Source organism: Saimiri boliviensis, chromosome 12 (genome assembly GCF_048565385.1).
Source record: "Saimiri boliviensis isolate mSaiBol1 chromosome 12, mSaiBol1.pri, whole genome shotgun sequence".
NCBI classification, from domain to species: domain Eukaryota; kingdom Metazoa; phylum Chordata; class Mammalia; order Primates; family Cebidae; genus Saimiri; species Saimiri boliviensis.
The window spans coordinates 63,161,790-63,189,449 of record NC_133460.1 but is presented as its reverse complement, the minus strand read 5'-3'; the positions used below and the strand labels follow the sequence as shown (position 1 = coordinate 63,189,449).

General features: G+C 39.0%; 1 protein-coding gene and 2 non-coding genes across 3 annotated transcripts in view; all 3 read left to right on the top strand.

The window, feature by feature from the left end:
* Positions 1-27,660, top strand: part of LOC141580508 (uncharacterized) — a 72,189-nt gene that overhangs the window by 11,157 nt on the left and 33,372 nt on the right. Inside the window, exons 5-6 of the mRNA XM_074381577.1 lie at positions 219-356; positions 3,501-3,586. Of these exons, the coding sequence (XP_074237678.1) occupies positions 219-356; positions 3,501-3,586 (224 nt within the window). The remainder of the gene's footprint in view (positions 1-218; positions 357-3,500; positions 3,587-27,660) is intronic.
* LOC120363131 (U6 spliceosomal RNA) lies at positions 2,310-2,413 on the top strand. Its single transcript, XR_005578813.2, has one exon. It is a non-coding gene; the product is annotated as a U6 spliceosomal RNA (small nuclear RNA).
* On the top strand, positions 19,065-19,171 carry LOC141580752 (U6 spliceosomal RNA). The gene has a single exon (XR_012513045.1). It is a non-coding gene; the product is annotated as a U6 spliceosomal RNA (small nuclear RNA).

Sequence of the window (27,660 nt, the reverse complement as noted above, 5' to 3'; positions counted from 1 at the left end):
CACCCACTGAGATAAGAGGTTTTCTTTTTGTCCCTTCCTTTTAACCTTGGTGGTATTTTACAGAGATTAACACTTGAGCACCCAAGATGCTTATGTCTTTTAGTGCATGCAAATGTTTAATTCTGCATTGACAGGCAAGATACTAAATGGGTAAAGTATGCCAGATTAGCTTACAACTTTATTACAGTTAGGGAAAAATTACCTCTCTGTCATTTTAGGACTGTCCTTATACTTGCCGTATGTTGTGGATCAGCAAGTATGGTTGGCCTTCTACTTGATCAAGATATTGATGTGTTTTGTCAAGATAAATCTGGAAAAACTGCCAGGGATTATGCTGTGTCTAGTCAACATAATATGTAAGTGTTTACATGAAAAGTCTAGTTAACACTAAATTAAGGCTTAAAATAACTACAACGATTGCATCTTATATATCAAGTGAGATGTAGTAGTTTGGTTTGGGTAGTTTTAAAGTGGCAATGAGTTAGTCCCCTGCGTCAGCTAGAAATAAAGCAAAGGGTAGACTGGTTAGAAGTACCAGTGTGTGCAGGATTCTTTATCTCAGGACTTGTAAGACCTTTATGTTTACAGATTCCAACATTGTTCATTTCATCCAAGTATAACACCTATGCATGAGATAAAAAATAGTGTCACATCTTTCATTTTTTTTTTTGATTAGTTATTTGGGTCTTGAAATGTCCAGTTTATCACAAAGTCATTTACTGTCTTCTGAAGACTATCTCTTACATACTCTTTGAATTTTTCAAGAACCAAAGGGATTTACTAAATCCAAGGAAGACAATCCCTTTTATCAAATCAGAAGGACTAGAAACAAAGGGCATTCCGATCATTCTGTTGTTTCTGTTGATTCTGTTGCATTTTTGCCCCTGAAACTGGTCCTGCTGCCTGGTAATGGTTGATGTTTGACACCAAGATGCCCTTACTGATTCAGATCCCTCAGGTCTTCATGGTGATTCATACAAAGATGTTGAAGTTACAGCATTTTTTAAATTCACATACCTATGCTTATATGCTCAGCCATTATTCCCAAAGCACCAGCACCATGCTCTGGCAATGTGACTTTATCCACACACAAAATGAGCTAATTGACCATCACCCCCATATTCAGCCTAGACTTAGCTGAGACCTTCATGGTAGGAGATCCTTTCAGGCCTTTGTTGGTCTTTTCTGTAGCAGATATTCATTGGGCTTGTTCTAAATGGTCGGAGAGGTTGAAATAATGTGGCAAGAAGAGATGAGTGTTTCTTTCTTCTTTGCTACCAGTTCTGTACCCTCATGCGCCTTTATATCCTGTATAATACCTGAGGCAGTAGAAAGTCCCATATTTACCTTCCCAGAAGCGGCGGACTCCCAGTTGTGATTGGCCCCTTGACTGATCTGTTTTAAATAATAATGAAAATTGCCCAAGCTACTTGCAACTCTACCTCAATATTTAAAAATATTTTCAAATTCTACCTCACAGGAAGCCATTGAAGAGAATTCTCAGAATCTCAAGTAGGTTAGTTGGACTTAACAGAGCCATACCTTGTCCATGTCTCATCACTGAATGTAGGGAATCCATGAGCCCCACACATTGGGTGCCAGAACATAGGGATCCATAAGCCCCACACGTTGGGTGCCAGAATGTAGGGCTCCATGAACCCCACATTGGGCACCAGAATGTAGGGAGCCACCCCTACATCACCTGTGGGTACCCTGAGTTCGGTGGCAACAAAGGAATGAGAAAAAGAAAGATTAAGAGAGACGATGGGACCAGAGGGTCATCACTTATTACTTTGGAGGTGACAGTGAAGGCCCTGAGCTCTGACCATCCACTCTATTTATTGGTTACAATCACTTTGATCTACAGGGTAGGGGTGGAGTAATGGTGCGGAGAGGATGATGGTGGAGTGAACCAGAGAGCCAGAACTGAATCAGTGAACGGGAAGTGGTGTGCCATTCTAAGGATTGATAACAGTGGCAGTTTGGGGGTTTCACAAAAGAAGAACATGTGGTTATCTTTAGCTTGTTATCTAAGTACAGCTGATGGAACACAGACCTTACAAGGAGCCCACAAGTCTGGCTACATCATAGTTCTACGAAGGGTTTTTACAGCCTTGAGCACAATGTTTATGGTAACAGAGCCAAGGTCACCCTGAACTGGAACATGAGGCATGAAGAGGCCTTCCTCCTTAGAGGCCTCCTGTGGCCTTCTGCAGTGTATTATTCCCTGCTTATATGTTACTCATAACCAATTTATGTAGGTACTCTGTAAGTTCTTTATAATCACGTGTAAAAGTAGAACTTTCTGCTTGCTTCGGCAGCACACATTCTCAAATTGAAACAATAAAGAGAAAAATAGCATGGCTTCCTGCGTAAGGAGGCCACACAGATTTTTGAAGCATTCCATATTGTGCACTGTCACTGGAAGGTCATTTGACTGTTTGCTGACTAGCTATAATGCAACAGAGTGATTCAAAGCAAAATGGGTGTCACCAAAATATTGAAGCTGTTATTTGTACTGCAAAAATAGTCATGTAAGGTGGTCTATGAGATAACACTGGAACTGAATAATGTGTGTGGTGTTGTGTGCAAAATATGTTGTTAGTATGTATCTTGCAACTTCTTCATGGAACCTAAAAATAAATGAAAGTAGGGTTTTGGTCTCTCATGTCAGCTGGAGATGAACGTGGATATAAAGCATCATCCTGACAAACATCTGCTGTTTGAGAGTTTGATTCTATAGGGAAGGATCATTGGTCCCAGCCAGGTCTTAACATCCATTGGTTTTTCTGTCCTTAGTGTGATTGATAGACTCCATAATAGTGGACAATCATGTCATCTACTTTAAGGAGTTATTTATCAATAAATTTAGTTACAAACTGTGAAATAGTTGAGATGCCCTGAACTATGAGCCACAAAGAGTAGGACAACTAATAAGCAAAATTAGTACTTAATAACATTTCCTGAAAACAGCAACCTTTTCATATTGGAACGTATGCACAAAATACAGATTGGTTTTTATTTGAAATTCCAACATGATTTCAGTCATAAAATTTAGGAACAGATTATTCCATTGCTTTAATATTTCTGTGAGCTTTTAAAAAATGTTATCTTGTTAAATCTTTATAACAATCTAGTGAAATAAGGCAGCAAAGTTTTTATTTTGTAGAAGACGACATTGAGCCCAAGAGGAGCAACTTGTCCAAGAACAAATAGCTGTTCATTATGCAGCTAGGACTTATGCAGAGTTGGTACACATTATGTCAGACTCATGCGAGTTAACTTACTGGGTCATAGTGCCCTTGATTTATGACTATTTCACTTTACTCTTTTTCTTGTTTATGATAAGTTTGTAGAATGTACACATAGGTGGATGGAATAATATTGTTAAGTTCTGATATTCTGATATTGTTTGAATTACTCTAAGCATTTCACATTTGGTAAGTATTTTTTTATCTCAGTATTAAAAGTCTTTTTATTTATTACATTTTTATACACAGAATTTGCCAATTACTTTCAGACTACAGAGAAAAACAGATGTCAAAAAAGTTTTCTGAAAACAGCAATCCAGGTAAGACTTCTGATAGTGAGTTACTTTAGGTCAGTTGTCAGCAGGCTTTTTGGCACCAGGGACCGGTTTTGTGGAAGACAGTTATTCCATGGACTAGGGAAATGTTGAGGTGGTTTCAGGATTATTCAATCACATTACATTTATTTTGCTACTTTATACTATTAATACATTGTAATATATAATGAAATAATTAGCAACTTACCGTAATGTAGAATCAGTGGGAGCTCTGAGCTTCTTTTCCTACAAATAGATGGTCCGATCTTGGGACAAAGGGAGACAGTGACAGATCATATGACATTAGATTCTCATAAGCAGCACATGATCTAGATTCCTCATGTGGGCAGTTCACAACAAGGTTCATGCTTCAGTGAGGATCTAATGCTGTCCCTGATCTAACAGGAGGCAGAGCTCAGGCAGTAAGATGAGCCAAGGGTGTGGCTGTAAATACAGATGACACTTCCTTGGTTTGCCTCCTGCTCACTTCCTCCTGTGTAGTGAGGTTCCTAATAGGCCATGGACTGGTACCAATCTGTGAGGCACTGGTCAGGAAACACATGCTTGTACCAGCAAGGTCTCACTATTGCTGACTTCACTCCTCCTAATTTGAAATGAAAAGAGATATATTTACTTTGTTGGAACAAGATGTGTTCTTCTATCCGTGAGTTAATTGTCATGATAACAGTAATTTTGTTAGAACAAGATGCTCGGCTACCATTCATCAAAATATTGTCATAATAAATATACAAATTGCACAACTCTAGGCTCAGCAGATGATAATAAAAGTAGAAAATGTTTCACAATAACAAAAATGCTAGTATGCTACCTGGATGTGGACACCTAATACATTGTACAATCCAGATTGTATAAGGACACCTTTAATTTAGCCATCTATTTATCAGAGAGCTTTTGATAACAAGGAGACAAAGATGAAATTGATGTAATTTTGATCTTTAAGGTGCTCATAACACAATTGTCTCTATTTCATTTCTGTGCTTTTTCAACAGAATTGACAAAGAAAACATTTTTATTTATGTTTTAACTTGTCCACTTAACAAATAACTATGAAATGTTTTTTAGGTACATTTTTTTCTAATGCTACAGAACAGAAATAAAAATACAAACAGAGGAGCTCGTTATTATGATTATCATTTTTTATTATTTTGCTAATTTATTCAGTGCTTGCTGTGTGCTAGATGCCCACTGGAAACTTATAATTATGATTATTTATTATATTGATTATGTGCCAGACATAACTGATGAGGAATGAAAGCTTTTTGAATAAAGGTAGGTAGGATTGAAGGCAAGCATGCAGACTGAGTAGAATGTTTCAAGGTAAAGAAGCAGATGAATGATGATTGGCAGAAGGAAGATGTAACAAGATTGTGTGTCTGCCGGAAGGAACTTCTAACACGATTCCATCTGGGAGGAAGAGCAGCAAGTGCAGAAGACAAGATGCTTGAGTGAGCTTTGCAGGGTTTGTGAGCAGTTCACTTTTGCTAGTACCGAAAGTGTGAGATATGAGAGGTTGGGAGTGAGGTGAATACTCAGCTAAGGCAAGTTTATAATAGACTTTTTAATACTATAGAAACGAGTAGGTCTTCAGCCTTGGTCATCATGGTGGAACCCCATCTCTACTAAAAATACAAAAATTAGCCGAGTGTGGTAGCCAGCATGTGTAATCCCAGCTAATTGTGAGACTGAGGCACAAGAATCACTTGAACCTGGGAGCTAGAGGTTGCAGTGAGCTGTTGTGCCACTGCACACCAGCCTAGGCAAAAGGGTAAGACTTTATCTCCATAAATAAAGGAATGAATGAATGAATGAATGAATGAATGAATGAATGAAATGAATAGCTCTTATCTGGTGGGCCATGGGAATTTTACCAGTAGAATGCTTTGGACTGCGCATACTAGATGAGCAGTGGCTAAAACAGTAGGAATCAGAGTTGTTTGGGTTGCTCAGTGATATCCCAGGATCCCACTTGTCCCTCTTTCAGCTGTGTTGTTGGCAGTGTTTTATTATGTCTCCTTTCATAGTTGGCTAATCCGCAACAGCTCCAAACATCTTGTTCTCACAACGCAACATCGCAAGGGCTGCTTTTCTTCACAGTGTCTTTTAAATGGGTAGAAAACTTAGAAGCATGCAAGGGGCTTCCTGTGACATTTCATTGGATGGGTCAAACCACATGCACATCCCAAAACCAGGCACTGGGAAAGCAGATACGTGATTAGCTTAGAATACTCATTTCTCTTTCTGAAGCTGAGGAGGGGAATTGGGATAATAAACATCCCAATAGACTTGTGTTTCTTCTGCAAGAAAGAATAAGGAAAGGCTATTGGTAGGGAGCCAGCAGTGTTTGCTGCAGAGGCTCATTGGAGAAATTTGAGTAAGGGAGACACAAGATTAAATTTGAGTATTAAGGCATTCTGGTTATGGTGTAAAAGTGGTTAGCAAGCTTTTCTTGTAAAGGATGAGGTGGGAAATATTTTAGACTATGTGGTCTCTGTTGTGTCTAGTTAACCCTGCTGTTGTAGTGTGAAAACCACCACGGATAACATGTAAGCAAATAGGCATGACTGAGATCCAAGAAAACTTTATTTACAAAGCCATAAGGCAGACTGGATTTGGCCTGTGGCCTGTAGTTTGCTGACCCCTCATAAAGATGGAAGGTAACCATGTAAAGAAACCAGGAGACAAAGGAAGCTTTTGCAGTAGTAGTCAGCTATAGTTTCCTTGTCACACATCCTTGAACTAGTGTCAATGTAGTGAGAGGTTTTCACCCATGCATGGTGAAAAAAAAGAATCTTAGGAATCTCAGTTACTCATTTAAAAATGTTGGCCTTTTTTGTGGTGTTATGTCTTTTTCATTTGTTTTGCTTAAGTTTTTTTATGTAAGAAATAACATTAATAGTTGGCCATTTTTATTTAAATAAAAGCCATTTTCTAAATGTTTATGTCCCAAATGGCAGTGGGAATATAAAGCAGAGACAGAAGAGAGTTATAGTTAATATGATTTAGTGATAATTGAATAAGAAAAGTTTGGGGGATAGAGAGAAAGCTCAGATGATGCACTGGTTTCCAGATTGTACACTAGCATTTAACCTGGACATGAGGAAGGAGTAGGAAATTTTCTGGTGAATACAGAAGAGTAAACAGTAGCAGGAATGACTAATTTTTTTCTATGCATATTTAATGGAATATTCATACAGGGTATTTTGAGTAGGTATTTGGATAATCAGCATTTATAACTTGCATCCTACTAGTTTGACTCTTAATAATAAGAATTGTCAAAGATCCAAGAATCTGAAAGTTGATGATAAATGTCCATGTGTATCATCATCAATGACCGAAAGTCAGCATCCACAGAATTGGGACAGATGAACTTAATAGATAAAGATGAATGTCGGAGTTGTGTTTCTCTTAGGGACTGACACTCTATTACCTGTGGGACTCACAGCTGCCAGGAAAGAAAAAGAGCAAGAAGCCTATTAAAGAAGACAGCAGATTCAGTGCTGGAGTGTCCTGCTTGGCTTCATGTCTTAGTTCTGACTTGTAACAAATTATTTTCTGTAAAATGTGCTTTGTGTTTTTCCCCTCTTGCAGCATGTGAACAAACAGAATCCCTTTAGTAGGGCATTTTTGTATTCTTTCTTGAAACAAAGCAACATGTAAATAACAAAAAGAAGAAAGTAAGAGAAAGAGTATTTTTTGTATAGGCTAGCATTTAACATAAACTTGGGAGTGAGTACCAGGATTATACTTAGAATTTAGGGATGGGATGGGAAAACTAGATAGAAATCTATATTTAATATAAACATTTCAGTACATTGGGTAAAACTTTTATGAAAATACATCAAAGGATCTTTGATCCACTAAACCAGGAGCTGGCCAGCTTTTTCTGCAAAGACTCAGTTAGTAAATATTTTTGGCTTTGTGGGCTATATATATTTATTTTTTGGAGAGAGGGTCTCACTCTGTCTCCCAGGCTGGAGTGCAATTGCATGATCATGGCTGACTGCAGTCTTGACTTTCTGGGCTCTAGTGATCCTCCCATCTCAGCCTCTCTACTTGCTGGGACCACAGGTGTGCAACATCACAGCCAGCTAATGGACTCTACGGACTATAAAGTGAATAAGCATGGCTGTGCTCCAAAATACTTTACTTAGAAAAACAGGCAGTGGGCTGGATTTGGCCCACAAATGCTAACTTGCTGATCCTTGTGCTAAAAGGAAGGTGCTGCGAATGCAGTGAATCTTATTTGTAAAAGTGCTCTGCATGTGTGGCATTCTTCTTCCTTTGAAATAAGGATATATTTAAGTAGTCACCTCACCACATTTTTCAACAGTAACTTCATATAATTTTTTAACATTTCGTTTATAAAATATGATTCTTTTCTGCTTTTCTTCTATTTTATTCTTGTTAATAGCATTCAGTATTTTTCTGTGATTATTACTTTGTATATTTGATGAGTATCAACTATCCTAGAATTGGCTGATTTTTATCAAGCAAGAAATACTCTCTTTGAAACTTTTAGTATTCCTTGGTCTTTATGTGTAAGCATGAATATGATAACCAGCTTTTGTAATTTAGAAATGTTCAAGGGGTCTTTTAGTTCTATAATTTTAAGAATTTAATACCTCAGTCTAGGATTTTTTAACACTATAAGTGTATAATTTTTATAACCTTTAAAATATATCATTGCTATATAAAATTTGAAAACTACTGTTTCTTGCCTATCACATTTCCATGACTGACTCCCAATTATGATCTCTTTAAAAGAACTATCGACACTCATGAACTCAGATTTTCTTTCCATTCAGTCTTGATCTCATGCCAGTAAGCCTTCAAATTCAACACTCCCCAAGGTTATTTTTCTCAAGGTTATCACTTACGTTTCTCTCTAATAAATCTAGGGATTTTTTCTAATGCCTCATTTTATGTAATCTGGCAGCAATATTAAACCAAATGGAGGACATCTCCTCCCTAACAGCAACTTCAATTAGCCCGCTGAAGGACCTCACTCCCTCAGGCCTCCTGCCTTTCTAGTCCTTTTGTCATGGTCTGTTTACTTGCTTCTCAACTTTCTCCTTTTGCACATTGTTGTTTCCTAGGGTTCAGTCCTCAATCTTTTCTCGTTACTTTTTTTTTCCTTTTTTTGAAATGGAGTCTTGCTCTGTCACCTAGGCTGGAGTTCAGTGGTGCAGTCTTGGCTCATTACAACCTCCGCCTCCTGGGTTCAAGTGATTCTTCTGCCCCAGCCTTCTGAGTAGCTGGGATTACAGGTGCATGCCAGCATGCCAAGCTAATTTTTGTATTTTTAGTAGGGACAAGGTTTCCCCATGTTGGCCAGGCTGGTATCAACCTCCTGAATTCAGGTGATCTGCCTGCCTTGGTCTCACAAAATGTTGGGATTTCAGCCACTAGCCACTGTGCCCGGCCCCTCATGACTTTTTCTTTTTCTTTTTCTTTTTTATTCTTTATTTAATTTTAGGTGCATATTATATCTGGCATTTCTTCCCTTGTTAGCCCTTCCCACCTTCCCCCCTCCACTGTCTCTCCCCTACCCCTCTCAACTGCCCCCAGTGTGTGATGTTCCTCTCCCTGAGTCCATGTGTTCTTGTTGTTCAACACCCACCTATGAGTGAGAACATACGGTGTTTGCCTTTCTGTTCTTGTGTCAGTTTGTTGAGATGTTGGTTTCCAGATTCATCCAAGTCTCTACAAAGGACACGAACTCATCATTTTTTATGAGTTTGTAGTATTCCATGGTGTATATGTACCATATTTTCTTTGTCCAGTCTATCATTGATGGGCATTTGGGTTGGTTCCAGGTCTTTGCTATTGTACACAGGCTGCTATCAACATATGTGTGCATGTGTCTTTAGAGTAGAACAATTTATAGTTCTTTGGGTATATACCCAATAGTGGGATTGCTTGGTCAAATGGAATTTCTATTCCTAGATCCTTGAGAAATTTCCACACTGTCTTCCACAATGGCTGAATTATTTTACACTCCCACCAACTGTGTAAGAGTATTCCTATTTCTCCACATCGTCTCCAGCATCTGTTGTCTCCGATTTTTTAAAGATCAACATTCTAACTGGCGTGAGATGATATCTCAGTGTGGTTTTGATTTGCATTTCTCTAATGACCAGTGATGATGAGCATTTTTTCATATGTTTGTTGGCCTCAAATATGTCCTCTTTTGAAAAGCGTCTGTTCATATCCTTCTCCCACTTTGAATGGGGTTGTTTTTTTCTTGTATATCTGTTTTAGGTCTTTGTTGATTCTGGATATTAGCCCCTTGTCAGATGGGTAGATTGCAAACATTTTTTCCCATTCTCTTGATTGCTGATTCATGCAATGCTGGTTTCTTCTGCTGTACAGAAGCTCTGGAGTTTAATAAGATCCCATTTGTCTATCCTGGATTTTATTGCCATTGCTTTTGGTGTTTTAGTCATGAAGTCCTTGCCTATGCCTATGTCCAGGATGGTTTTGCCTGTTTTCTTCTAGTGTTTTTATCATGTGAGGTTTTATGTTTAAATCTTTGATCCTTCGTGAGTTAGTTTTAGTGTAAGGTGACAAATAGAGGTCCAGTTTCTGCTTTCTGCACATTGCTAGCCAGTTTTCCCAACACCACTTATGAAACATGGAGTCCTTTCCCCATTGCTTGTTTTTGCCAGGTTTGTCAAAGACCGGATGGTTCTAGATGTGTGGTGCTTTAGATGTGTGTTCTGGGGTCTTTGTTCTGTTCCATTGGTCTATGTCTCTGTTTTGGTACCAGTAGCATGCTGTTTTGATTACTGTAGCCTCTATATAGTTTGAAGTCTGGCAGTGTGATGCCTCCAGCTTTGTTCTTTTTGCTCAGGATTGTCTTGACTATGTGGAGTCTCTTGTGATTCCATATAAAGTTTAAAGTGTTTTTTTCCAGTTCTGTGAAGAAGGTCATTGGAAGCTTGATGGGATAGCATTGAATCTATAGATTACTTTGGGCAGTATGGCCATTTTGACCTATTGATTCTTCCTAACCATGAGCATGGAATGTTTCTCCATCTGTTTGTCTCCTCTCTTATTTCGTTTGTTGTTCTCCTTGAAGAGGTCCTTTACATCCTTTGTTAGTTATATTCCTAGGTATTTTATTCTCTTTGTAGTAATTGTGAATGGGCGTTCCTTCTTGATTTGGCTCTCTGTTTGTCTGTGATTGGTGTATACGAATGCTTGTGATTTCTGCACATTATTTTGTATCCTGAGACTTTGTGGAAGTTGCTTATCAGTTTGAGAAGATTTTGGGCAGAGACGATGGGGACTTTTAGATATACAATCATGTCATCTGCAAATAGAGACAGTTTGATTTCTTTCTTTCCTAATTGAATACACTTTATTTCTTTTCCTTGGTTGATTGCTTTGACTAGAACTTCCAATACTATGTTGAATAGGAGTGGTAAGAGAGGGCATCCTTGTCTAGTGCCTGATTTCAAAGGGAATTCTTCCAGCTTTTGCCCATTCACTATGACATTGGCTGTAGGTTTGTCATATATAGCTTTTATCATTTTATGATACATTCTATCAATACCTAGTTTATTGAGAGTTTTGTTTTGTTTTGTTTTTAAACATGAAGAGCTGTTGAATTTTGTCAAAGGCCTTCTCTGCATCTATTGAGAAAATTATGTGGTTTTTGTCTTTGTTTCTGTTTATGCGGTGGTTTACATTTATAGACTTGAGTATGTTGAACCAGCCTTGCAGCCCCAGAGTGAAGCCTACTTGATCATGATGGATAAGCTTTTTGATGTGCTGTTGCAATCCGTTTGACAGTATGTTATTGAAGATTTTAGCATCTGTGTTCATCATGGAGATTGGCCTGACCATTTTTTGTTTGTTTGTTTTGAGTCTCTGCCGGGTTTTTGTATCAGGATGATGATGGTCTCATAAAATGATTTAGGAAGGATCCCTTCTTTGTATATTGTTTGGGTTAGTTTCAGAATGAATGGTCCTAGCTCCTCTTTGTATGTCTGGTAGAATTAAGCTGTGAACACCTCTGGGCCTGTACTGTTTTTGGTTGGTAGGCTATTAATTGCTGCCTCAACTTCAGCCCTTGTTATTGGTCTGTTCAAGGTTTCAACTTGTTCCTGGTTTAGGCTTGGGAGGATGTAAGTGTCCAGGAATTTATCCTTTTTTTCCCAGGTTTACTGGTTTATGTGCATAGAAGTATTTGTAGTAAACTCTGATTGTAGTTTGAATTTCTGTAGAATTAGTGGTGATATCCTCTTTGTCAGTTTTTATTGCATCTATATGATTCTTTTCCCTTTTCTATTTAATTAACTCTGCTAGGGGTCTATTTTGTTGATCCTTTCAAAAAACCAGCTTCTGAGCAGAACGTATATTCTGTTGGATTTGGGGTGGAGATTTCTGTAGATGTCCATTAGGTCTGCTTGGTCCAGATCTGAGTTCAAGTCCTGGACATCCTTGTTAATTTTCTGTCTCGTTGATATGTCTGATATTAACAATGGAGTGTTAAAGTCTCCCACTATTACTGTGTGGGAGTCTAAGTCTCTTTGTAGGTCATTAAGAACTTGCTTTATGTATCTGGGTGCGCTACCCGGGTGTTCCTGTATTGTGTGTGTATATGTTTAGGATCATTAGGTCTTCTTGTTGCATTGATCCTTTTACCATTATGTAATGCCCTTCTTTGTGTCTTTTGATCTTTGTTGGTTTAAAGTCCATTTTATCAGAGACTAGGATTGCAGCTCCTGCTTTTTTTTTTTCCTCTCCATTTACTTGATATGTCTTCCTCCATCCCTTCATGTTTAGCCTACACATGTCCTTGCACATGAGATGGGCTTCCCAAATACAACACACAGATGGGTTTTGATTTTTTTTTTTTTTTTTTTTTTTTTTTTTTTTTTGAGATGGAGTCTCACTCTTGTTACCCAGGCTGGAGTGCAATGGCGCGATCTCGGCTCACCACAACCTCTGCCTCCTGAGTTCAGGCAATTCTCCTGCCTCAACCTCCCGAGTAGCTGGGATTACAGGCATGTGCCACCATGCCCAGTTAATTTTTTGTATTTTTAGTAGAGACAGGGTTTCACCATGTTGACCAGGATGGTCTCGATCTCTTGACCTCGTGATCCACCCACCTTGGCGTCCCAAAGTGCTGGGATTGCAGGCTTGAGCCACCACACACGGCTGCTTTTGACTTTTTATCCAATTTGGCAGTCTGTGTTTTTGATTGGGGCATTTAGTCCATTTACATTTAAGTTTAATACTGTTATGTGTGAATTTGATACTGCCATTTTGATGCTAGCTGCCTGTTTTGTCCTTTAGTTGACAAATTTTCTTCATTGTGTCTATGGTCTTTACCATTTGGTACATTTTTGGAGTGGCTGTTACTGATTGTTCCTTTCCTTGATTAGTGCTTCTTACAGGAGCTCTTGTAAGGCAGGCCTGGTGGTGAGAAAATCTCTCAGTAGTTGCTTGTTCAGAAAGGATTTTCTTTCTCCTTCGAATGTGAAGCTTAGTTTGGCTGGATATCACATTCTAGGTTGACAGTTCTTTTCTCTAAGGATGCTGACTATTGGTCCCCACTCTCTTCTCACTTGTAGAGTTTGTGTGGAGAGATCTGCTGTGACTCTGGTGGGCTTCCCTTTGTCTCTTGCTGCCCTTAGCATTTTTTCCTTCATTTTAACACTGGTGAATCTGATGATTATGTGCCTTGGGGTTGCTCTTCTTGAGGTATATCTTTGTGGTGTTCTCTGTACTTTCTGGACTTCAATCGTGGCCTGCCTCACTAGGTTGGGGAAGTTCTCCTGGATAATATCCTGAAGAGTGTTTTCCAGCTTGCATTCATTCTCTCTGTCACATTCACGTATGCTTATCAAATGTAGATTACGTCTTTTCACAGAATTCCATATTTCTTGGAGGCTTTGTTCATTTCTTTTCATCCTATTCTTGCCTTCTCATTTTATTTCATTGCGTTGATCTTCAATCTCTTATATCCTTTCTTCTGCTTGGTCCATTCAGCTATTAAGACTTGATGCTTCGTGAAGTTGTTGTGCTGTTTTTCAGCTCCATCAAGTCATTTCTATTCTTCTCTAAGCTGTTTATTCTAGTCAGCATCTCATCTAACCTTTCATCTAGGTTCTTAATTTTTTTGCATTGCGTCAGCACATGTTCTTTTAGCTCTGAGAAGTTTGTTTTTACCCACTTTCTGAAACCTGTTCCTGTCAGTTCATCAGATTCATTCTCCACCTATCTTTGATCCCTAGCTGGTGAAGAGTTATAATCCCTTGGAGGAGGAGAGGCCTTCTGGTTTTTAGTGTTTTCTTCTTTTTTATGCTGGTTTCTTCCCATCTTAGTGGCTTTATCTACCTATGGTCTTTGTAGTTGGTGACTTTCAGGTGGGGTCTCTAAGTGGACATCCTTTTTATTGATGTTGAAGCTATTTATTTCTGCTTCTTAGTTTTCCTTCTAACAGTCAGGCCCCTCTGCTGCAGAACCACTGGAGATCCACTCCAGACCTCACTCACCTCGGGATCGCCTGCAGGGGCTGCAGAACAGCCAGGGTTGCTGCTGGTTTCTCCCTCTACTGTCCTCATCCCAGAAGGGTACCCACCAGATGTTGGCCTGAGCTTTCCTTTATGAGGTGTCTTTTTGGGTATGTGGGGCTCGGAGAGTTGCTTGAGGAGACAGTCTGTCCCTTATAAGAGCTCAAGTGCTGTGCTGGGAGTTCTGTTGTTTTTTGCCGAGGTGCTGGGCTGATACATTTAAGTCTACTGCAGCTGAACTCATAACCTCCTGTTTTCCCAGGTGCTCTGTCCTAGAAAGGTCAGCTTTATTTATAAGTTCCTGTCATGCTGCTGCCCTTTTTCATAGATGCCCTGTCCGGCACAGAGTAGTCTAGTCAAAGTCTGTTAGCAGAGGTAATGCTGAGCGGCCGCAGGCTCTGCCCATCTACTGCATGAACTGCATTGGTAGTGGCAGACTGCCTTAGTAGTGGGGGCTGCCCTTCCCCCCACCGAGCTGGACCATCCCGGGTCAAGCTGCACTTATGGTGAAACTCCTAATACAGAGTGTTTCCGATTTCTTGTCTTGTGGGGGTGGTACCCATCAAGCCAGATCGTCTAGTTTCCTGTCTCAGCCCCCTCCCTTTCAGTTGAATCGGTGGCAACCTTGACCTCCTGGTTCACATGTTTCTCCTACCTAAACCTTTTGAGTAGCTGGGATTACAGGTGCACAGCACTATACCTGGCTAATTTTTTAATTTTTAGTAGAGATGAGGTTTCCCTATGTTGGCCACACTTGTCTTGAACTTCTTTCCTCGTAATCCACCTGCTTCAGGAGCTGGGATTATAGGTGTGAGCCACTGCACACGGCCACATGTAGAAGTTCAGTGCTACATACAACACTGAACATTACACTGTGCTGGGATTACATGTGTGAGCCACAGTACCCAGCCACACAGATTTTCTTATTTCTCTTTCTAAGAATCCTGATCGTAAATGAGTTCAGAGTTGTATGTAGAAGCACAATGCTTAGATGCAGATGTGTAAATATAGAAGGATACAATACTTAGATTTAACAGTTATGAATAAATGTAATTCTTATAACTGACTATAACAGTATTAGAAAAGTCATATATTGATAAAGCTTTCTTCAGAAAAAGAGACTTAAAAACTTTGAAGAATTGCTTCTTTCCAAATGTATGCATACCTAAGGTTCTTACAATGGTGTGGTTTATAGAATAGATATTAGAGTGTAAATCCAATTTTTAAAACGTAGTCAAACGTATTAATCTTATATTTTATGCCTATGGCTATTTTGTAATTCAGAGAAAGGCTTTTCTAACCCCGAAATTCTTTAAAATCCTCTAGTGATTTATTTTTCATGGTGTTTAAATCAATATTGAAACTTTCTGGAATTTACACTCAATTAGGTTTGAAGTTTTGTCCAATTTTTTTTCAGTTACATATTAACCATGGGAATTCTTTCATTGTACAAATAAACATGTTTTGGTTTAAATTCAGAGGAAATTGTGATATGTTATTCTATTGTGTGCTAACTAAAGTGTTCTTTTGTTGACTTAGAGTTCTCTTAGCCATAAGAAAAAAAAAGATCTCTTGCATGAAATTAGCATGTTGTGGGGGAAAATTGCCATGCTTAGACTGGAACTAGACACAATTCAACAGCAGAACCCACTAAGGGCAGAGAAATTTTTGGAGGACATTGAAAGTGTGAAAGGAAAGAATGCTAATATTCTAAAACCTATAAAATTGGATAAAGAAGAATGAACAAAGACAGTATTTAAGGACAGTGGACAGCTTAGCATTTTGACAACGAAGAATAAAATGGTCAGTTCTGAATTGGAGAATGTAAGACACAACTAGGAAACACTGGAAATGGAAATTCAATCATGTCCTTGTAGACTGGCTACTGGTCTACATGAATGTGACCAAAGCCAGATAGCAGAAAGAGACTTCTTTTCAGAGAACGAAACCTGAACAGGTTTATTTACAGGACACAATGAATTCTCATACATCTAACCTGAAAGAGAACAGCAAGATTCTTTCTGAACAACTGTCATGCTTATTGTAAAAATTAACACCCTAAAAATTCAGCTCCATGACACAAGATAAACTGTGAGAGAAAAGACAGGGCAGGCTGTCATCTTTCCTGTTGGAGGAACTTAATTATTCCAGCTGAGGGCATTGGAGAGTACAAACCCACCAGGGGCAGAAGAGTTCCCACAGCACAGCACAGCTGCTTTACCAAACCATGGCCAGACTGCTTCTGTAAGCAGGCTCCTGATCCTGTTCCTTCTTACTGAACAGGACCTCCCACCTGGGGCTTACAGCTACCCTCACAGGTGTTCCCTGGCCAATGGAGATTTGAAACATTCCTTAGACAGAGCTCCCACGGAGAGGGGTGGGCCACCAACTTTGCTGTTTGGATGACTAGGTTCTGGCCCCAGGGCTTTGTAGAACCCAAGCTGACCAGGGGTGTAAGTGGTAGCTCAGCACAACAGAGCCACCTCGCAAAAACATGGCCAGACCCTTGTTTAAGTCAGTCCCCAACCACATTTCTAATCACTGGGTAAAGCCTTTCAACAGGGTTTCTGGCTGCCTTCACTGCTGTTCTCTGGCTGACAGATGTTTCAGGCCTCCCTGAATCAGAGCTTCCAAGGGGAAGACCAGACTGTCATCTTTGTTGTTTAGGCGACTCAGCCATTTCAACCTTGGGGCTTCATAGTGTCTGAGGCAACCAGGGGCTGAAGTGAACCCTCAGCACAGCACAGCTGCTCTACGGAAACATGGCCAGACTTTTTTTAAAGCAAGTCTCTGTTCTTGTTCCTCCTGACTAGACAAGACTTCTGAACTTGTCTCCAGCCACCTCCCATAGTTGTGTCCAGGTTGGTAACAGGATTGTACCTCAGTGGTACAGAGGTCCCAGAGGAAGAGGGAGGCTATTATCTCTGCCTTTTTGCAGGCTTCGCTAGTGATACCTTGAGGCACTGGAAGATATGAGGCAATTAGGGACTGGAGTGGACCCCTAGTATACCACAGCAGCCTTATAGGAAAGTGGCTGAACCGTTACGTGGGTGCTGGTTTCCATATCTCCTCGATGAGCAGGTCCTCCCAGCTTGGATCTTTATCCAGGCCCCACTGAAGCCATCAAGCCAGTAGCAACTTGGAAATTCCTTGGACAGACCTTCACAGATTGACTGAAATCCTCTCTGCCACTGCCTCTGCAGTGGATCTGCCCTTGTTACCTTCAGAATATCAAGAAAGCAGAGACCCTAGGTGCCATATTGATAACTCTAACAAGCTGCAGTTGACCCAAGGAACAAGGCAGTCCATCTCTTGTGGATACCACATACCCCCCATGGCTTATCACCAGACAGGGAACCCTGGCTTGGGCCCACAGCACAGACCCTCCATCCTGCGCTAATTACACTAAGTGATGGCTAACTCACATCTCTCTGGGGTAGAGCCCCCAGGAGACAAGCAAAGTGGTGGAGCAGGAAGCCAGCTGATGTGGAGCCCAGAGGGCAGGCACAGCTATCTCTCTAGGCTCTACTTGGTCTTATGAGACACTTTATCCCAGCACTTTAGGAGTGTGGAGGTCAGATCAGCCACATCTCATGTGAAGATTGCCCAGCAGAGATCAGGTGTGAGAGTTTCCCTCTTAATAAAAGGAGACTTGCTTAAAAAAGAAGTCTGGCCACGTTTTTGTAGAGCACCTGTGCTGTGCTGGTGCCTCACTTTTCAGAGAGTTCTCTGAGACCTGATCTCTGCTGGGCATTCTTGCACATGAGATGAAGCTGGTCTGACCTCAGCACTCCTTAGTCTGCTTGCCTCTCCCAGGGCCCCAGCCTGGCCACACCTGCCTACAGGGCACTCTCAGCTGCCCACACCTTAGTTTCTGTGCCAGTGGACCATGCCTGAGCAGTGAAGAGATGCAGCAACGTGGACCCTTCAGGCATGCACCAGCCTCTACATTGCCTCTCCATACTGCAGCTCTTTATACACAACTTCCTACATCGCTTTGCTGGTGCGTGTTTACATGAGTGGATTTTGCTGTACTTGCCCTACCAGCACATGGGACTGTAGCACACACTTCAACCCACCTGAATTCCCATTGAAGAGATAGCCATGGTAGGCACAGAACCAAAAGAACCAACTCTGCCAACAACTTGCCCTTGTGCTAATGTTGTGCACAAAAAAGAGACCCTAATATGCGTTGAGTGACTGCTGCTGCTTAGGGGGTCACAGAGAAGGCACCCATACCTGCACAGGCCAGCACCCCAGCCTGCACCTCCAGTGCAACAGCACACACAGCAGGTGTCCCCTGGGCCCAACAAAGTGGTCTTGCCTCCACCACTTCCACCATTGGTTGAACGCCAACAGGGAGGCAGGCACTTCTGCATCTGCTAGCACTCTGCCACAGCTGCCACACTTTGCAGCCTTCAGTGCAGTAGAATCCAAACTTTGAGGAGCCAGAGAACAAAGTTGAGACCCAATATAAATTTCCCAGAGTTAAAGGACACAGTCTAGGAATTGGGAGATGAATATTGGCCCCCTAAAATCCTCCAAAACCAAAGCCAGCTGACTGCATCTGCCTTACACCACAATCAAACCAAAAAGATCATCAAATATCATAAAAGAAAAATATCCTGTGCAAAGGTCAGCAACCTCTAAGGTTGAAGGTGAATAAGATCATAGAGATGAGGAAGAATCAGTGCAAGAACACTGAAACTCAAAAAGTCAGCATGCCGTCTTTCCCCCAGATGATTACATCAACTGTTCAGCCTGTTCAAGTTTTCAGAACTGATCAGAGGCTGACATATCTTTAATGATACAAGTAGAATTCAGAATGTGGGCAGAAACAAAGTTCACTGAGTGAAAGAAGTATGTCATCATCCAATGCAAGGAAGCCAAAAGTCATTGTGAAACATCGCAGGAGCTAACAGGCAATAGAGCCAGTATAAAGAACCTTACCAGTGCTTGCTATGGCAGCACATATATTAAAATTGGAATGATACAGGCAAGATTAGCATGGCTCCTGCTTAAGGATGACATGCAAATTCATGAAGCATTTCATATTTTTAGGAAGAATCAATATTGTGAAAATGGCCATACTGTCCAAAGTAATTTACATATTCACTACTGTCCCCATCAAGCTACCAATGAGCTTATTCACAGAACTGGAAAAACCCACCTTAAACTTCATATGGAGGCAAAAGAGACTCTGCATAGCGAAGACAATGCTAAGCAAAAAGAACAAAGCAAGAGGCATCATGCTACCTGATTTCAAACTATACTACAAGGCTACAGTAATCAAAACAGCATGGTACTGGTACCAAAACAGAGACATAGACCAATGGAACAGAACAGAGGTCCTGGTGGCAATGCCACACATCTACAACCATCTCATCTTTGACAAACCTGACAAACACAAGCAATGGGGAAAGGATTTCCTGTTGGGAAAACTGGCTACCAGTGTGAAGAAAGCAGAGACTGGACCTCTTCCTGACACCTTACAGTAGAATTACCTCCAGATGGATTAAAGACCTAGACATAAGACCTAATGCCATAAAAAATCTAGAGAAAAAACCCAGGCAAAACCATTCAGGACATACGTATAGGCAAGTACTTCATGACTAAAACACCGAAAGTATTGGCAACGAAAAGGAAAATAGACAAATGGGACCTTATTAAACTCCAGAGCTTCTGTACAGCAAAAGAAACAATCATTAGAGTGAACCGCCAACCAATAGGATGGGAAACAATTTTTGCAATCTACCCATCTGACAAATGGCTGATATCCAGAATCTACAAAGAAGTAAAACAGATTTGCAAGAAAAAAAGCAAGCAAACCCATTCAAATTAGGGAAATGATATGAACAGACACTTTTGAAAAGAAGATATATATGAGGCCAAGAAACATATGAAAAAATGCTCATCATAACTGATTATTAGAGAAATCAAAACCACATTGAGATATCACCTCATGCCAGTTAGAATGGTGACCATTAAAAAATCTGGAGACAACAGATACCAGAGAGCATGTGGAGAAATAGGAACACTTTTACACTGTTGCTAGGAGTGTAAACTAGTTGAACCATTGTGGAAGGCAGTGTAACACTTGCTCAAGGGCCTGGACATAGTAATTCCATTTGACCCAGCAATCCCATTACTGCGTATATACCCAAAGGATTATAAATCATTCTATTATAAAGACACATGCACACGTATGTTCACAGTGGCACTGTTTACAATGGCAAAGACCTGAAAACAACCCAAATGTCCAGCGACAATAGACTGGACAAGGAAAATGTGACATACATACACCATGGAATACTATGCAGCCACAAAAAACGATGAGTTTGTGTCTTTTGTAGGGACATGGATGAATCTGGAAACCATCATCCTTAGCAAACTGACAGAAGAACAGAAAATCAAACACTGCATGTTCTCACTCATAGGCGGGAGATGAATAATGAGAATACATGGACACAGGGAGGGGAGCATCACACACTGGGGTCTTTTTGGGGGTGGCCAACAGGGGGACACCAAGGGGTGGGGAGGTCAGGGAAGGATTACATGGAGAGAAATGCCAGATGTAGGTGATGGGATGGAGGCAGGATACCACATTGCCGTGTGTGTACTTATGCAACAATTCTGCATGATCTGCATGTGTACCCTATAACCTGAAGTACAGCTTTTAAAAAAAGAATAAACTGATGTGATAGAGCTGAAAAGCACACTACATGAATTTTTATAATGCAGCCACATGGTAATTGTGTGTGATTGCATTATAAAAATTCTTGTAATGTGTGTGGGCACCCAAGGGTGCCCTGTAAGCAAGTGTAGCCAGGCTGGGGTCCTGGAAGAGGCAAGCAGACTAAGGAGTGCTGAGGTCAGACCAGCACCATCTCATGTGCAAGACCACCTAGTAGAATATACCAAGCAAAGGTAAGAGTCTCAGAGCGTGAAAACTGGCTTTCTGAAAGAAAAGAGGCAAGAATGGGGGAAAAGAATGAAAAGAAATGAACGAAATATTTGAGAAATAAAGGATTATGTAAAAAGGCAAAATGTATGCCTTATTAATGTACCTGAAAGAGATGACAAAAATGGAACCAAATTGGAAAACATATTTCAGAATATCATTCATGAGAATTTCCCAAACCTAGCACGACAGAACAACATTCAAATTCAGGAAATCCAGAGAACCTCAGATATGCCACGGGAAGAACATCCCTAAGACACATAATCATCAGGTTCTCCGAGGTCAAAATGAAATAAAAGTTGTCAAAGGCAGCTAGGGAGAAAGACAAGGTCACCTACAAAAGGAATCCCTTCAGACTAACAGTGGACTGCTCAGCTGAAACCCTACAAGCCAGAAGAGATATTCAACTTTTAAAGAAAAAATTTCAACCCAGAATTTCAAGGCCAGCAAAACTAAGTGTCATAAGTGAAGGAGAAATAAGATCATTTTCAGGCAAGCAAATGCTGAGGGAATTCATTATCAAAAGATCTACCTTACAAGAGCTCCTAAAAGTAGAAATTAATATGGAAAGAAAAGATCATCACCAGCCACTACAAAAATGCACTGAATTACACAGATCAGTGATGCTAAAAAACCAACCACATACACAAGTCTGTGAAATTATCAATTAGGAGCGTGATGTCAGGATCTAATCCATATATATCAGTGCTAACCAATTGGGCTAAATGCTCCAACTGAAAGACATAGGGCAGCAAGATGAATAAAGAGCCAAGACTCATTTGAGTATGCTGTCTTTAAGAGACCCATCTCACATGAACTCCCAGACATAGGCTCAAAATGAATGGAGAAAAATCCTTCAAGCAAATGGGAAACAGAAAAAAGCAGATGTTGCAATCCTAGTTTCTGACAAAACAGGCTATACGAATAAAGATAAAAAGAGAAGGACATGGGCCTGGCACGGTGGCTCAAGTCTGTAATCCCAGCACTTCAGGAGGCCAAGGCGGGTGGATCTTGAGGTCAAGAAGTCAAGACAATCCTGGCCAACATGGTGAAACTCCATCCCTACTAAAAATACAAAAAAAAAAAAAAAAAAAAAAAATAGCTGGGCTTGGAGGCATGCGCCTGTAGTCCCAGCTACCTGGGATGCTCAGGCCGGAGAATTGCTTAAACCCAGGAGGCAGAGGTTGTAGTGAGCTGAGATCTCGCAACTGCACTCCAGTCTGAGGCCTGGCAACAGAGAGAGACTCGGCCTCAAAAGAGAGAGAGAGAGAGAGAGAGAGAGAGAGAGAGAGAGAGAAAGGACATTACAAATGTGGCGCTGACTTTTGATAAATGTTATTATTGCTTGATACCAACCTGGGCTATCCTTATTGTTCAAACCAATATGATAGATAATTTGCTGAGGTTTGGGAGCTTCTGCCCCCTGGAGAGTCCCGGATCTCCCAAAATTTGGTTCAGAGCTAAGGCTGATTTTGCTTTACAGATCCTTTTGTGAAGTTTTTCTCATTTCTGGTAAGGAAGACAAGTTTTTCTGCTTCCATGATGGTGGAGAGCTGGCACTTCCTTTCTTGAGTCTCAGCTTGCTTCTGACAGGAAAGGTGAGTGTGAATTTTTTCCTGCTTCTAAGATGGTAGAGAACAGTCATCAGCCTGAGCCTTATTTCCAGGTAAGTGGCTAAATTAGAGATTTGTCTTAAAATTTTTCCTTAATGACTAAAAGTTAAGATTACCAACCACTTGGTTTTAATTTCTCCTTAATATTATAACACTCAGTAATCATATTTATTGTGCATTTTTAAATTTTTCTTAACTTTTTTATTTATGTTTTAGATTTTGTTGTTATTTCACTTTTCTTCCATCAAGTATCACCATATCTTTCTGACTTGGTCAAATCCAAGGGAATATTCCAAATTTTGGGAAGCAAGTCATCTGAATTGGCTAAAACTTTGTAACTGCCACGTATGTATTTTCTAGTGAGCAGAAATTCCTTTTTTTTTTTTTTTTCTTAGCCTAAGAGTTTCTGTCCACATTAGGCCACCTTTTGTCAGCCCAGGCCATCCTTTGCCAGCCAAGGCCAGACTGAAGGAGCAGTGGTGAACTTTCAATCCTAACATTCTGCCCTGTTCCCTACAGCAACCTGAGTTTGGTTCCTAAATCTAGTTCTTTCTGGTTTGATATTTGTTACTTTGAAAATAGCAGTTTGTCCCAGCTATGATGTGGTAGTAAGAGATTCAAAAGGATTTTCTTTAAGAGCTTTATAATTAAAAGTAGATTTCTTATTCTTATTATTATTATGCTTTAAATTCTGTGGTACATGTGCAGAACATGCATGTTTGTTACATAGGTATACACATACCGTGGGAGCTTGTTGCACCCATCAACCCATGATCTACCTTAGGTATTTCTCCTAATGCTATTTCTCCCTTAGGCCCAACCCCGACAGGCTCCGGAGTGTGATGTTCCCCTCGCTGTGTCCATGTGTTCTCATTGTTCAACTCCCACTTATGAGTGAAAACATGTGGTGTTTGGTTTTCTGTTCTTGTGTCAGTTTGCTGAGAATGATGGTTTCTAGCTTCATCCATGTGCCTGAGAAGGACATGAACTCATTCTTTTTCATGGCTATGGGTGTATATGTGTGACATTTTCTTTATCCAGTTTATTATTGATGGGCATTTGGGTTGGTTCCAAGTTTTTGCTCTTGTGAACAGTGCTGCAGTGAACATATGTGTGCATATGTCTTTGTCGTAGAATGATTTATAATCCTTTGAGCATATACCCAGTAGTGGGATTGCTGGGTCCAATGGCATTTCTATTTCTAGATCATTGAGGAATCACCACACTGTCTTCCACAATGGTTGAACTAATTTACACTCCCACCAACAGTGTAAAAGATTTCCCATATCTCTACATCCTCTCCAGCATCTGTTGTTTTCTGACTTTTCCAATAATTGTTTTTCTGAAATGACAAGTGCTGATGAGCTTTTCATTATGTGTTTGTTGGCTTCATAAATGTCTTCTTTAGAGGAGTGTCTGTTTATATTGTTTACCTACCTTTTGATGGAGTTGGTTTTATTCTGGTAAACTTAAGTTCTTTATAGATTCTGCATATTAGCCCTTTGTCAGATGGATTGATTGCAAAGATTTTCTCCCATTCTGTGGGTTACCCATTCACTCTGATGATAGATGTGTTTTGTTTCATTTTAGTTTTCTGTGCAGAAGCTTTTTAGTTTAATTAGATCTCATTTGTCAATTTTGACATTTGCTGCCATTGCTTTTGGTGTTTTAGTCATAAAGTCTTTGCACATGCCTATGTTCTGTATGGTATTGCCTAGGGTTTTTTTTCTAGGGTTTTTATAGTTTTAGGTCTTCTGTTTTAGGCTTTAATCCATCTCGTGTTAATTTTTGTATAAGGTGTAATTAAGGGGTCCAGTTTCAGTTTTCTGCATATGGCTAGCCAGTTTTCCCAACACCATTTATTAAATAGGGAATCTATTCCCCATTGGTTTATTTTCTATTTATTTATTTATTTATTTACTTGGTCTTGTATGTCAAAGATCAGATGGTTGTAGATGTGTGGCATTATTTTTGAGGCCTCTGTTCTGTTCCATTGGTCCATATATCTGTTTTGGTTCCAGTACCATGCTGTTTTGGTTACTGTAAGCTGATAATATAGTTTGAAGTCTGGTAGTGTGATGTCTCCTGCGTTATTCTTTTTGCTTGGCTATGCAGGCTCTTTTTTCATCCCATATGAAATTAAAGGTAGTTTTAGCCAATTCTCTTAAGAAAGACAATGGTAGCTTGATGGGAATAGCATTGAATCTGTAAATTAATTTCACTATGTGGCCATTTTTATAATATTGATTCTTTGTATCCATGAGCATGGATTTTAAAAATTTGTTTGTGACCTCTCTTATTTCTTTGAGCAATGGTTTCTAGTTCTCCTTTAAGAAGAACTTTAAGTATGGACCCAGGAAGGACAAGGCAGCTGTCTTGGTTCTCCATGAGTCCATGCTTAACATTAAACTTATATCTATTTAAATATCAGTTGTTTCTCCAATTTAGGTTCATAGTAGTTGTTACTGATGGGTTGTCATAGGTAACTTGACTTAGATCATGGAGTTCATTCAAACTGTATATATAAACAATTTAGAATGACAGCTGATTAAGAATGACAGTCTGACAAAGTGTTTTCTTGGTATTGAATTAATTTTTCTTCTATTTGGGTAGGAGTTTTAAAAACAAATAAGTCTTTTCATTACAATTCCAGGAAATCTTACACAGTCCTTAAGTATTTGGGATTATTTGGCAAAGGATGTGATTCTAAAGTTTCCAGAAATCTGTATTCAAGAGTTCTTTTTCGTTGACTTTCCATTATTTCAGGAACCTCCTAAAAGACACCATATTCTAGGACATTTTGTGCTTGTGAAGTTTTCAGAAACTGCATTAGTATTAAGTAGTTAAGTGTGAAAACGTTGTTAAATACTTATAGTTACATGACTGACAAGAAAATTTGTACATTTCTGTGGTCTACAGTTTATCATGGAAACAATATAATTGATAGCATATATTTTGACCTATTAGAATTTTAGGAATTTCATACAATTTTCAAATATATATCAATATTGATTACAATATAATCTGAAAAAGGTAAAATATTTCTTATTTTGACAGTGCTCCTTATGTAAAAACATGTCAAGTAATTCCATATATTTCTCTTTTGGATTTTTCAGTGCCCTCTTTTGCATTCCAAATTAAGAAGTCAAAAAGACTTAATTTTGAAGATAAAATTGGATTTGGGAAAGTGTATCAAATATATTAATATTGATATAAATATACTAAAGGCCTAAAACACTTGATATAAAATGGAATGCCAGGTCACAGTAAGTCGTTCATTTAACCAAAATGGTAACTCAAAAAATGTTTAAAGGCAAAAGACTTTACTCATTGATAGAAGACTCAGCTTTTCAAGCAATGTGTGTCTTTCCCTTCTTTTTCCTGTAATTTGTTTGAGGAGAGACAGAAATCTTTTTTATTCTTTAATATTATGTTAAAATCATATTCAAGAAAGAAAGCCAAATTTCTCTCTTGCATTAGTGTACTGTTAATGTCAACTCAAATTTTTAATAAAACCTTAAAGATGAATTCATCCAGTCTTCATCAGTTTGACTATAAGTTGAAATTCTTATAAGCTTTTGATAACCTTTTACAAATTTGTATTAAAGCAAAATTAGTGCTCTAAGAAAACCCTGTTGTGTTTTTATTTCAATGTTCAATTAATGGAAAAACTGAACAATACTCCTTTAAATTTAGCCAGTGTGTTCACACGGTGTTTCTTTTACAAGATGACTAGTTCACAAACCTTCCACAACTTGCTCAAACCTTTAGCTTCATTCTATTTAAGTCAAAACAATTTTTAACCTTCCGAACTAAGCAAAAATTTACATTCTAATGTCTTATAATGTTTTACTGAAAGCACATTTCGCTTTTTCCACAAAGCTTCCATGTAAAACTTTTTCATTAGTTTCAATTACATGTTACTCTGTTAGCTCTTAGCAATTTTTTTTTTTTTTTGATGAAACACCTGGCAGGTAAGTAATTTTAATTTTGTACTAAGTATGAAGCCTAGGACACCAGACACAAGTGCATGTAAAGTATGACTTTTTAAAGCATAGCCAGGGAGCACGGCTAACTCCACATGTTCCCAGACCTTACCTAGAATCTAGTGACTCCAAAGCAGGTAAGTTGAACAAATTTTAAAAGTCAAAAAAAGCAGTTTATTACTTTAAAGCATTTTACAAACCTAATATCTGACCTGCCTAATTTAGAGCTAATGTCTTTATTTTACCAATAAACTTTAAACCTGTCTTTATTTCTCAAATATTACTAAAGTCATGTGAAGTAAAAGGTATTAGAGTTTTAATTTTTCTGAAAAAAATAATTTATTTAAACATTCATTATTTTAAAGCCAATTAGAGAGCTTTTTTATTTATAAACATCACCCACAACACATAAAAATACACAGAATAGATCCAGTAGTTGTAAGATTTTTCATTTGCCAGTTTTTGGTTTTCTTTTCTCTCTTTTTTTTTTTCACAATGAACTGATGATATTCATATACATAGATTGTCATCAAAGGTTTCAATTTAACAGGAGATTATAGAACACATTTTAACAGTATTCTAATTTGAAGAAAATATATATTTAGGCAAGGATTCATAGTATTTATCTTCTATGTCACTTCTAATTTTGCATTTGTGTACTGTAACATTTCTCTATATAATATTTTTAGTATGTTACTCATATTTGTAAAGATTACACATATCTCAGAGGTGAAGACTATAAATATTAAATGTATTCATTCTCCTATCTTCTGAAGCACTTAAGTCAGAGGAACTAAATTATTCATTCTAATTTGACGACTCACTATCTTGTAACATATTATAATGCTTAGAAGAGCTCAGTAAAACAAAGCTCTAGTTACCTTGAAATTGTTTGTTTTTAGTACTTCATTAGGAAATAAATTCCAGTTCAAATTTTATTAATTATGCCCCTTGTTCTTCCATGTCTTTCCAACGTAGGATTAGAAAG